Source organism: Oncorhynchus masou, chromosome 8 (genome assembly GCF_036934945.1).
Source record: "Oncorhynchus masou masou isolate Uvic2021 chromosome 8, UVic_Omas_1.1, whole genome shotgun sequence".
Classification (NCBI taxonomy): domain Eukaryota; kingdom Metazoa; phylum Chordata; class Actinopteri; order Salmoniformes; family Salmonidae; genus Oncorhynchus; species Oncorhynchus masou.
Genome location: NC_088219.1, coordinates 35,703,511 through 35,715,707, shown reverse-complemented (window position 1 = coordinate 35,715,707; position 12,197 = coordinate 35,703,511). Strand labels below are relative to the sequence as shown.

Below are 12,197 nucleotides of genomic sequence, written 5' to 3'. Positions count from 1 at the left end.
TGTCTCCATATTGAAGCCTCAGCATTGGCACCAATGTCTATATACAGTCAGGCCCATAAGTATTTGGACAGTGACACAATGTGCATCATTTTGGCTCCGTTCTCCCCCACAATGGATTTGAAAGGAAACAAGCAAGATGCGTGGTGAAAGTGTAGACTTTGATCTTTAATTTAAGGGTTTTGTCAAAATGATTGCACGAACGGTGCAGGAATTACGACCATTTTTAGGGTCTTAAAAGGTAATTGGACAAACCAAGCGAATCACGAGTTAATTCTTGGCTGCAAATCCTTTGCAGTCAATGACTGTCTGAAGTCTGGAACCCATAGACATCACCAGATGCTGGGTTTCAGCCCTGGTGATGCTCTGCCAGGGCCTTTACCTCTGCTGTTGTCAGTTCCTGCTTGTTCTTGGGGAGTTTTGCCTTCAGCAAGTGAAATGAATGCTCAATTGGATTCAGGTCAGGTGATTTGACTTGGTCATTGCAGAACATTCCACTTCTTTGCCTTAAAGTATTGGGTTGCTTTTGCAGTGTGCTTGGGGGTCATTGGGGCGGCAGGTAGATTAGTGGTTAGAGCGTTGGACCTGTAACCGAAAGGTTGCAAGATCGAATCCCCGAGCTGACAAGGTAAAAATCTTGTCGTTCTGACCCTGAACAAGGCAGTTAACCCACTAGGCCGTCATTGAACATAAGAATTTGTTCTTAACTGACTTTCCTAGTTAAATAAAAGTAAAAATGTAAAAAAAAAAAAAAATGTACATCTGCACTGTGGAGCGCCGTCCAATGAGTTTTGATGCATTTGGCTGAATCTGAGCAGATAATATAGCCCTAAACCCTTCAGAATTCAGCCTGCTGCTTTTGTCAGCAGTCACATCAATAAATACAAGGGAACCAGCTCCATCGGCAGCCATACATGCCCACTCCATAACACTACCTCCACCATGCTTCACAGATGAGGTGGTATGCTTTGGATCATGAGCAGTTCCCTTCTCCATACTCTTCTCTTCCCATCATTCTGTCCATAGGATGTTGTTCCAGAACTGTACAGGTTTTTCTTTTTTTTCTTTTTTTTGGTAAACTCTAATCTGGTCTTCCTGTTTGAGGCTTACCAATGGTTTAAATCTTGTGCTAAACTCTCTGTATTTACTCTTGTGAAGTCTTCTCTTGATTGTCGACTTTGACACAGATACACCTGCCTCCTGGAGGGCATTCTTGAGCTGGACAACTGTTGTGAAGGGGTTTTTCTTCACAATTCTTCTGTCCACCACAGTTGTTTTCCGTGGTCTTTCTGGGCTTTTTGGTGCTCCTGAGCTCACCAGTGCGTTCGTTCTTTTTACGATTTCTCAGCCTAATGATGGCTTGCTTCTCTGGCAGTGACAGCTCTTTGGACTTCATATTGAGGGTTAAGGGCAACTGATTCCAAATCGACCCTAGACCTTTTGTCTGCTTACTTGTAAACGAACTAATGAGAGAATAACGCACACCTGGCCATGGAACAGTTGAGCAGCCAATTGTCCAATTACTTTTGGTCCCTTAAAAAGGGGCGGACCACATATATAAAGTACTGTTATTCCTACAATATTAATATTCATTATTTAATATGCTGTGGTAGACAGGTAAAAATAATAATAACTTGGTCAATATCCAAATATTTATGTACCTGACTGTATGAATGGATAAAGCCTTTGATTACGTGACACCATATATGTCTAATAACGCTTTGAAGCCAAATGAAGTCTGTTACGATGGCCTCTCATGGAGACATAACATGCACAGTTTGAGCTACTCCAGGAAGTGATGTTGCAGGCTAGCTCAGTGCTGCCCCCTCTCATTGAGTAACTCACGTTGATGGCCGACCGGTGTACTGCAGGCTCCCATTAGCAACTCGATTTGTCTTTATATCTTATTTTTGTGTGTGATTTTAAAATTATTGGCACCGTGATTGTCTTTGAAACATTTTATTATGTACAAGAAGATTGACCTATTCATTATAATGTGACATCCTGTTTTCTGCTAACAATGCCTGCCGTTCAGAAGTTGGCCTTGAACTATTGTGGCTTCGATGAGAGGGGGCAGTCGTTCTCCCCTGGTTGGCACGCAGGATTATTCAGAGCTAGAAAATGTAATGGTGTTTGACCTTCGGAGGTCACTGTGACTTTGAGAGGGTGTGTCCTCGGACAGCCTCCCTGCTTAGCATAGGGATGAATGGTGGATGGGTCATTCAACTGGCTTTGTGAATGCACTGACATTGAAAGGGCACAGTGTAAAAAAAACACAGCTCAGCTAGTCCAACAGAGGGGGGCACTACAGCCCCTTTTTTAAAAGGCTCTGCATCTCTACCACAGACTGTCTACAGCAGGGCTCTCCAATTCCGGTTCCTGGTTTATGCTCCGACCCTAACCTTGCGCACCTGATTTTAATAATTAGCTGGTCGGTAAGATGAATCAGGTTAGTTACAACTGGGGTTGAATTGAAAACCTAGAGGACGGTAGGAACAGGGCTGGAGAGCCCTGGACTAGACATAGACTATCCTGGATGGGGCTGTGCCATAAGGATCCTATCAGAGCTGAGGGCGTTAAGTATTAACATCAGGCTGAATTACTTCATTCTTCAATCACGGTAGGTTACGATAAGGAATGAGACTGTGTATGTAGTTTAATATGAATGAATCCCAATGTAGGAAATTGCTCTAGATAAATATAAGCCCCCCCGAGCTCAATATCTGGCCTTGGGATGTGGTGTCTGACTGGTGCAAAAATACTCATGAGAGAGTGAATATTGAAAAATGTCCATACAGACATTAGCAGTCATGTTTTTCCAGAGAGACACAGACAGGATAATGTCCTGCGCTAAAGATGCAGTCAAGCATAGGCAAAGCCAATGGCTACACGATTAGACTTGATATCGCTCTCCTTATATCACTCTGCATGAGCTTAAGTCACGTTTACGGGGGATGACAGGAAGTGCACTACCATCTTTCACCACTAAATGTACTGGGATTTGACTCGGAGGGGGCTCCTTTACAATCCAGCTGATTTGGCCTCTTTGCCATTGATGAGAATTGGTTTGAATGTTAAAGCGCAAAAATATTTGGAATTTTCCCCTAAACATCAAATCAGATGACTAATTGACCTTTAACGTCTTCTCACATTTAGACTCCTGGCTGGTCAAATGTTTTATTTCTGAGTGTTGCCGCCTGTCTCAGATCAGTCTGGCCAAGGACGGTGACGTGTCCCAGAAGCCCACCTTCATCATCAAGCCGGACGGTGGGTCCCAGGGGGATGGCATCTACCTCATCCGTGACCCCGGCGACCTCAGGGTCATAGCGGGGTCACATACCAAGCAGTCCGTGGTCCAGGAGTACATCCACAAGCCCCTGCTCATCGACAAGCTCAAGTTCGACATCCGTCTCTACGTGCTGGTCAAGTCCCTGGAGCCGCTGGAGATCTACATCGCGAAAGAGGGGCTGTCGCGTTTCTGTACCGAGCCATACCAGGTAGGAACACTTTAACTGAAGAGCACCTACGCATGTCCTTCATGACGCATACATACCGCATCCATAAGCAGTACATAGATATCTTAACTTCCATTTGGCCTAAAAGCATACGACTAGCATTTTAAACATTTCCTTTCTTCATGTTTTAAATAGTGAATATAGTATTCTGAAATGTGTTTCTCCCATCTCCCTGCCACCCCACTAGGAGCCCAGTCAGAAGAACCTGAGCCACGTGTTCATGCACCTGACCAACTACTCTCTCAACGTCCAGAGTGGGAACTTTGTCCACTCCGACAGCCTGTCGTCGGGCAGCAAGCGCACCTTCTCCAGCGTGCTCTACCGCCTGGCCTCTAAAGGAGTGGACATTAAGAAGGTGTGGTCAGACATCATCTCTCTGGTCATCAAGACGATCATCGCCCTGGTTCCTGAGCTCAAGGTTTACTACCAGGCCGACATACCGGCCGGCAAACCAGGACCCACTTGTTTCCAGGTAGGAAGTAGGGAGAGGAGAGTGTGGAGTGTGTGAATGTCACGGGAAAGAGGTTTTGCAGTCTAATACAACTATTGTCGTTGAATATTCTAATCAAGTGAGAGAGACTTTTGTCATTTCTTCAAACAATCATCTTTATTCAATATTGATTCATTATTGCAATAACGAGGCCGGTCGAGTAACCTAACCTTTACACAAATACAGAGTCCAAATATAGCTGACACTAACAATGCATCATAAGCCACTCTGGGTTCATCCAGTCGTTATCTGCACGGGGTTGTTGTGTTAACCCCACCCTGTTTTTAGTCTCCCAGATGCAAGGATGATTTTGAGACAGTGAGCGATCGTTCTACTCCTAAGCTATCCCTAGTAAAACATATGCTTGTTTCTGTAATGCAGCCTGTAACTCATTTGTCAGCTCCAGCCTTCTCTGGTGACCATACGCCCAGATGAGCTGCAGGGAACTAGAGTGGAGACTATTAAAAACACAGACACTAGTAGGACAGAAATGTCTTACTCTTAGTTAAATATTAATTGTTAACCATTTAATATGAAATAAATCAGGTAAAAATTTAATTTTCCTCTCACACTATCTTCGGTTGTATCAAGGTTTGAGCGCAGAAGGAGTTATGGAAAACTACACCTAATATATATGATATGTGTTCTTAGGTACTAGATGTATTTCAGGGATAATGTGACTGAGTTTTTAGATGTGGTGTTTTGCAATACATAACGCCCATCTGTGTGTGTGTGTGTGTGTGTGTGTGTGTGTGTGTGTGTGTGTGTGTGTGTGTGTTAGATCTTGGGATTTGACATCCTCCTGATGAAGAACCTAAAGCCAGTTTTACTGGAGGTCAACGCCAACCCCAGTATGAGAATAGAACACGAGCAGGAAGTGAGTAGGACGATCATCATCATCATCATCACTACCATGCTCTGAAGTGCTAATGATGTGTCTGTTTCAGGTGTCCCCGGGGGTGTTTGAGTACGTCCCAAGCCCAGTAGACGAGGAGGTGAAGGTGGGAGTCATTAGGGACACACTTCGTCTCATGGACCCTGCTCAGAAGAAATCACTAACGTGAGTCTCACACACACACACACACACACACGTGACCATGAAGCTATGGTTAAGGCAGGGGTTTGGATGGACCTGGAATGTGGACATAAAGTTAGGGTTCAGGGCCCTACGACATCACAGCGTTCGGTGTTCACAATCCATTTCAAGGAAACAGGTTTGTGATTTTGACGTGCGCAGAAAGGAGTCCTCGTTATTGCGTTCGAGTGCGTGTGTCGCGGCTAATTCTCTTCACAATATATAAACACAGGCTCATTCTGTTCAGAACAACCCAGGGTAGCCTAGAGGTTAAGAGCATTGGGCCAGTAACTGAAAGGTCGATGGTTCGAATCCCTGAGCTGACTCGGTGAAAAATCTGTTGATGTGCCCTTGTGCAAAAGCTCATAACCCTAATTGGTCCTGTAAGTCGCTCAAGATAAGAGCTTATGCTAAATGACTACAATGTACCTTTACATCAAGCGTAGTGATCGTAAATGTATATTTAATTAATCGTCAATGTCTTATCGTTCAAAATACAGAGAGTCCTATTCATTTTATAGCATTTCCCTCACTCCGACAACAAAAACATTTGAAATATTAGCGCGTCTTGTCACGCGAGGTGCTCAAGTTCAGAACTGCTGTCAGTCCAAAACCCATCCAGCACGGAGCCAGAGCTCTGACGTCTTGTATCGCATGTCACTGTACAGCCACTGTGTTCCAATTTTAGGCGTTTATCGTGACCAAATATGCAAAGCAGTATAAAAGGCTACAAAGCTTTATGACATATCTGAGGAATGTAATTACTCTATTCTTTAGGATTGCATTGCGTTTATTTTTGTTTCCAAAGTAGGCCTGTCTTTTTTAAGATTGACGACAGTAAGGCTAGCCAAGACAAATGCTCGGTGTCTTTTTAATAAGATTGACGACTGTAGGCTAGCCAAGACAAATGCTAGGTGTCTTTTTAATACGATTGACGACAGTAGGCTAGCCAAGACAAACGCTATGTGTCTTTTTAAGATTGACGACTGTAGGCTAGCCAAGACAAATGCTCGGTGTCTTTTTAATAAGATTGACGACAGTAGGCTAGCCAAGACAAACGCTATGTGTCTTTTTAAGATTGACGACAGTAGGCTAGCCAAGACAAATGCTAGGTGTCTTTTTGTACCTTTTTTTCTTTTTGTAGACTATCAGTAGCCAATAGACACCTTTTTTTTCTTCTTCTCCCAGTGACAAGTAAGATAGGCTACCATCTAGGTTATGATTAAAAAACGTAAGCTATTTTAATCTGACATATCCAGGGAATGTGTGATGGATATTTTGACGAAATCGAATTATCTGATTTTTGTATTATTTTTTAGGTTTTTGTGCATATTGGCCTGGGCTATATTATTCACCACCTGAGGAAGTGTGAACTCCAAAACACTTATATTGCTAACTTTAAATATGACAATGTTGCAAGATAGCCATGTGTAGGCTAATTGAGTCATCTATCAATAAATGTAATGTCCTACAGCAACTTTCCAGCGCTAGGCCTCTGCAGGCTACTTTAGGTAGGCCTAGTCACCGCATGTGGAGTGCTCCGCTCCGCGGGCGCATCAAAACCATATAGGTGTTCCTCTTGTCCAGATGTGCTACGGCCGTGTGAATGGCGATGGAAATGTCATCTTGCGTGGAGCTGTTGGCGGTATGCAAACTGGAGTGAGTACGGTGTGCCTGGCATGTTGGCCTTGATGTGGGCCGTGACCAGCCTCTCGAAGCACTTCGTGATGACCGGGGTGAGTGCGAAGGGGCGATAGTCATGTCACCTTGTCTTTCCTTGGGCACTGGGACGATGGTCGTCTCCTTGAAGCAAGTAGGGACTACAGCCTGGGACAGGGACAGGTTGCAGATGTCCAAGAAGAAGCCTACTCTGATTGTAAAGTGGTGCTATGAACTCTATCAAGAGGTGAGAAATAAATAATGTACGACCAGAAAGCCGTGACTCTCCTCTATGTAACGAGAACAACAGTAGTTACTTTGAAGACGGTTTATTTTGAGGCTAGGGTTAGTGTTCTACTGAGATATGGATGAAACTTAAGGTGACGCTGCATCATTCCCCCATTACCATAGCTGGTGTCAGCGACCCAAGTCTCTCCTTCCCTACCTCCCTCCATCTCGACTAAGTTCACCCTGTGTGTGTGGTGATATTAGCCAATCAGTGTGACGTGTGTGGGTCTGGGCTCTAGGCTGGACCTGGGGATTGCTGATAGACTTTCCCCTATCTCTCTCTCGCCCTCTGGTCTCTCTGGCCAGCCAGCTTTAGAAACGCCCCAGTGAGCAGCTCTCCATAAGCCTGTTAAAGGGAAACATTCAATTCCAGCCCAGCCGTGATGAAATTTCACACATGACTGCCATGTGTGTCTATACCGTGTGTATGTGTGTGTGTGTGTGTGTCTAGCAGGCAGCTCGATGCTCTGCGGCCCTTGGGGTGGCCATCACTAACCTCCCCTTACCACTCTTCTGTTGAGACTTACCGTAACGGTATCTCTCTCTCTCTCTGCTTTCCCTGCCCTTTTCTATCATTTCCTATCATTTTCATCCTCTCGCTTTCTGTCTTGATCTATCCCTGTTCTCTCTCGCTCTCCCTTCCTTGGTTATCAAGACACGGCTTTCACAGTCAATGGTCTCTCTCTCCGCATCTCTTTCTCTATGTACGATTATCTTCCATATGTGACTCGTTTCAGGAAACTAGGCACATGTTGCACGTCACGACTTCGCAGCAGCACCATTTGAATGTAAACCTCTGGAACGTGATCTTTCATGTGCCTTAATAATAAACTCGTATGCCATCTGTAAATACGAATAAAAATGGTTAAATTACGAGCCTAGTTGGTTTAGCCACGGAAAAAGTCAGCAACCTTCCCGCTAGCCATGACTGGCTAAAATAACGAGTTGGCTGGACATGCCGAGAGATGAGTTCAGATTGGTCTGCCATGTAGCATGCTTCGATTATATTAATGAGCTGGTCAGTATGTGTAGGTAATCCTTTCTAACGTGTTAAAAAAAAGAAAAAAAAGATCACGTCGTAGAGCTGCATAAGTGTTCTCCACTTTCTGGAGGACTGAGTTTTGAAATCAGTGGAGTATGATAGCTAAGGAGAGAGAGAAAATTCTGCCGGTTGATTGCAAATATGCAGACAGTCGAAAAGAGCTTAGACTGTAGGCATTTAAGGTCACAGTTCTGAACTTAGGACACTAAAGAGGCCTTTCTACTGACTCTGGAAAAAAAACAAAAGAAAGATGCCCAGGGTCCCTGCTCATCTGCAGAAATGTGCCTGAGGCATGCTGCAAGGAGGCATGAGGACTGCAGATGTGGCCAGGGCAATAAATTGCGATGTCCGTACTGTGAGACGCGTAAGACAGCACTACAGGGAGACAGAACGGACAGTGGCAGACCACGTCCTCACAGTGGCAGACCACGTGTAACAACACCTGCACAAGATTGGTACATCCGAACATCACACCTGCGGGACAGGTACAGGATGGCAACAACAACTGCCCGAGTTACACCAGGAATGCACAATCCCTCCATCAGTGCCCAGACTGTCCGCAATAAGAGGAGAGAGGCTGGACTGAGGGCTTGTAGGCCTGTGGTAAGGCAGGTCCTCACCAGACATCACCGGCAACAATGTCGCCTATGGCCACAAACCCACCGTCGCTCGACCAGACAGGACGGGCAAAAAGTGCTCTTCACTGACAAGTTGCAGTTTTGTCTCACCAGGGGTGATGGTCGGATTTGCGTTCATCGTCGAAGGAAGGAGCGTTACACCGAGGCCTGTACTCTGGAGCGGGATCGATTTGAAGGTGGAGGGTCCGTCATGGTCTGGGGCGATGTGTCACAGCATCATCGGACTGAGCTTGTTGTCATTGAAGGCAATCCCAACGCTGTGCGTTACAGGGAAGACATCCTCCTCCCTCATGTGTTACTCTTCCTGCAGGCTCATCCAGACATGACCCTACAGCATGACAATGCCACCAGCCATACTGCTCGTTCTATGCGTGATTTCCTGCAAGACAGGAATGTCTTGGTGGAAGAGTGGGGTAACATCTCACAGCAAGAACAGGCAAATCTGGTGCAGTCCATGAGGAGATGATGCACTGCAGTACTTAATGCAGCTGGTGGCCAGACCAGATACTGACTGCTACTTTTGATTTTGACTTTTGTTCAGGGACACATCATTCCATTTCTGTTAGTCACATGTCTGTGGAACTTGTTCAGTTTATGTCTGTTGAATCTTATGTTCATTCAAATATTTACAAGCTAAGTTTGCTGAAAATAAACGCAGTTGACAGTGAGAGGATGTTTCTTTTTTTGCTGAGTTTAGTTATAGCCTAATGTTAGCTAGCTGACATTGAACCCTGTTGGTTAGCGACCTGCAGATTCATGCTACATGTCTAAAAATAAGACTCCACAATGCAAGTAGCTATTTCAATAGAATGTTTACGATGCCACTGCGACAACTGTCTATCGACGAAGCTGGTAAATTCACTCTGGCTATCTACTCTATTTCAGAGCACTCTTGTCTGAGTGTGCCAGAGCGCAGAATAACTGACAAATTTACGAAACACTCAACACCTGTTGAATATAGCCGGTGTCAGTAAACATTGGATTCACCAACGCTCTGGATAACATAAAAACAGCTTCACCCAGCTCTCTTGCGGTGAGTAAAATGGTCAGTGAGCTGTTCTCTCATTTGTTTCTGGAGGTAGCTAGCCAACGTTAGCCAGTTAGCTTGGGTTCTTGACTGCTGCTGTTAGGACAGAGCGCTCTAATCAACCCTACACCTCAGCCAGAGCATCCAGTGTGCGCTTTGAACGCTCCGAGAGTGAAACACTCTGAATTTACCAACGGATCTGAGTTTCTGCAAACCCAGAGCGCCTTCGGACACTCCAGATTTCATTTAGGAACACACCCGTAGTATAAACCAGCCGTAAGTCTTGAAATCTTAGGTTGTGTAGTAGAGTGGTCACCAACTGGTCGATCGCGATCGACTTGTCGATTTCCAAGGCATTTCTAGTCGATCGCCAAACATTGATAAAGCCTTGTGTTGATACTAGGTGCAGCCAATTCAGCTGCCCTGCGCGCCAGTTAGGCAAACTGTTGCCATTTTCATGTGTCTGAAGGTACGAACTCTGCCTTCCCGGTGGGCCTGGAGAGGAAATCAAGTGCACTATGTCTCTGCTGGCCAATCAGATTGCTCAGATGACCTGCAGTAACATAGCAGGCATAAAAGAAAGCTACGGCAAAATTGATACTGGTGAGATTTCAAAACGTTTAAGACCATGACTAGAGAGAGACTCGACGAACACAGCAAAGAGCTGCTGTTTTTACGAGTGAGTTCATGTTTAAGTTCTTACTAAGCACTGTCAACACTTTGTATTCAACACTTTTTTATAACCCATATAATGTGTATTCTTCCTATTTCCACTCAGCTCTACAACAAGCAGTGCAGCAGTAATGAATGAGTAGGAAAGTGTATCTATAGGCTTACGTTGTTTTTGTTATTATTAGCAGCTTGGGTCTTTTTTAATATCAAGGAATATTTCACTTTCTCTGTTCATAGGAGTAACATGAGTTTGTGCATGAGGCAGAAATAATGCGGTGCGACTCGAGTTTCGCAATCGGCTGGAAGACGGTGTCCCTTTTTGGTCAGTGTCAGTGGAGGAAAGGGAGAGCGGAGGGATGTTGTGAGACGGACCCTCAGTCTGCTGCTCTCTCCTCTCCCTCTGCTGAGACTGACCATCAGATGCAGGCACCATCAACCCAGTAAAATAAAAATACAATTATTTTAATGTATGCTCACTCAGCAGTGCCTCACAAGTAATACAACAATGGATCTATTTCCGGTGTGATCGTATAGCCTACCTCAAATTTTTAAATAGAATTTTAAAAAAATGTCCCGAACAACAACGCATTGGCAGGTAAATTCAAGCAATGCCAGTATGCGGTGATAATGTATTGGACCTATCGCTTACTGCACAAACCTCACTGCCACAGTACTGTTTTTAATTGGTTAATGTTGCATAGGCTTACATTTTTTAAGTCATGTTAATAAAAAAATCAGAGCGGTAGATCTCTGCATACATTTTGACTCAGGAAAGGTTGGTGACCACTGGTTTAGCACATGGCCTCACATTTGAATCTTTAAACAGATGGGTGGGGCTAAAGCTTAAGAGGGTGTGAATGATGCTGAATGGGTGGAGACAACGGAGAACTCTCCAGTAGGTACCATAATATTCCAGGGCCATTTTCTCAAATGTGAGGTTACAAGTTTATTAACTTTCAAAGCAGAATTACTTTCCCATTGTTCCTCAACTGTAGTGTATGATATACCATTTTCTAGCTCTGTCTCTATTTTTATCCAATGTAAAAAATAAAATTAACATGTTGCTTCATAAGACCGAATCAAGCCGGTCGGTCACATATCTTCTATGATCAGTCAGTTTTTCCTATGTGAGAGGAATATCTGTTGGGGGATAATGCCCTTTCAGCTATTACCATATTCATGACCAGGACCTTATTGATATAATCCTGTATAATATCTATAATCCTAGATCATCCCCACTGCATATCTCTCACTCTTTATACAACCGGTGTGGGGCTAAACCTGGATGCTGATTGGTTACAACCACATTTCAGCCGGTGTCTATTCCACAAGTTACCACCGGCTAAATCTTACATTGAAATGCCTTTTTTACTCTGTTCCTTCTGACTGTTCAATCCACTGTCTTTTCAGCTCAGCCAGGCAATTTATATACGAGATCTACACTGTACAAAGCATCTAGACATTATGTTCCATTTTTCTTTCCGTGTAGCATTAGGTTTTCAACAGCGGAGATTTGTAATGACCTTGCCGTCTGTCTCCAACATTTGCAACGTTTTCAATATTGAAGTTCGATCTCCAACGTGTCGGAACAAGAAACAGGCTGGCAGCTTTTCTTAGCCAGTAGAAGTCATGAATTGGCATCATTTTTATGGATGTACATGAAGAAACATCAATCGAAAAACACAAAATGCAGCTAGTTTGCTTTCATTTCAGCTTAATTTTGAAGTGATCGTGTTAGCTGTGTAGTCGGCCATCTTGTCTGAATAGTGGCCTGGCGAGAGAGCAAGTGTTCTA

General features: G+C 44.3%; 1 protein-coding gene across 2 annotated transcripts in view; it reads left to right on the top strand.

Moving 5' to 3' along the window:
• Nucleotides 1-12,197, top strand: part of ttll11 (tubulin tyrosine ligase-like family, member 11) — a 40,657-nt gene that overhangs the window by 12,387 nt on the left and 16,073 nt on the right. For both annotated transcript variants that reach the window (XM_064972291.1, XM_064972290.1), the window contains exons 4-7: nt 3,204-3,494; nt 3,700-3,984; nt 4,784-4,879; nt 4,950-5,062. In XM_064972291.1, the coding sequence (XP_064828363.1) occupies nt 3,204-3,494; nt 3,700-3,984; nt 4,784-4,879; nt 4,950-5,062 (785 nt within the window). The remainder of the gene's footprint in view (nt 1-3,203; nt 3,495-3,699; nt 3,985-4,783; nt 4,880-4,949; nt 5,063-12,197) is intronic.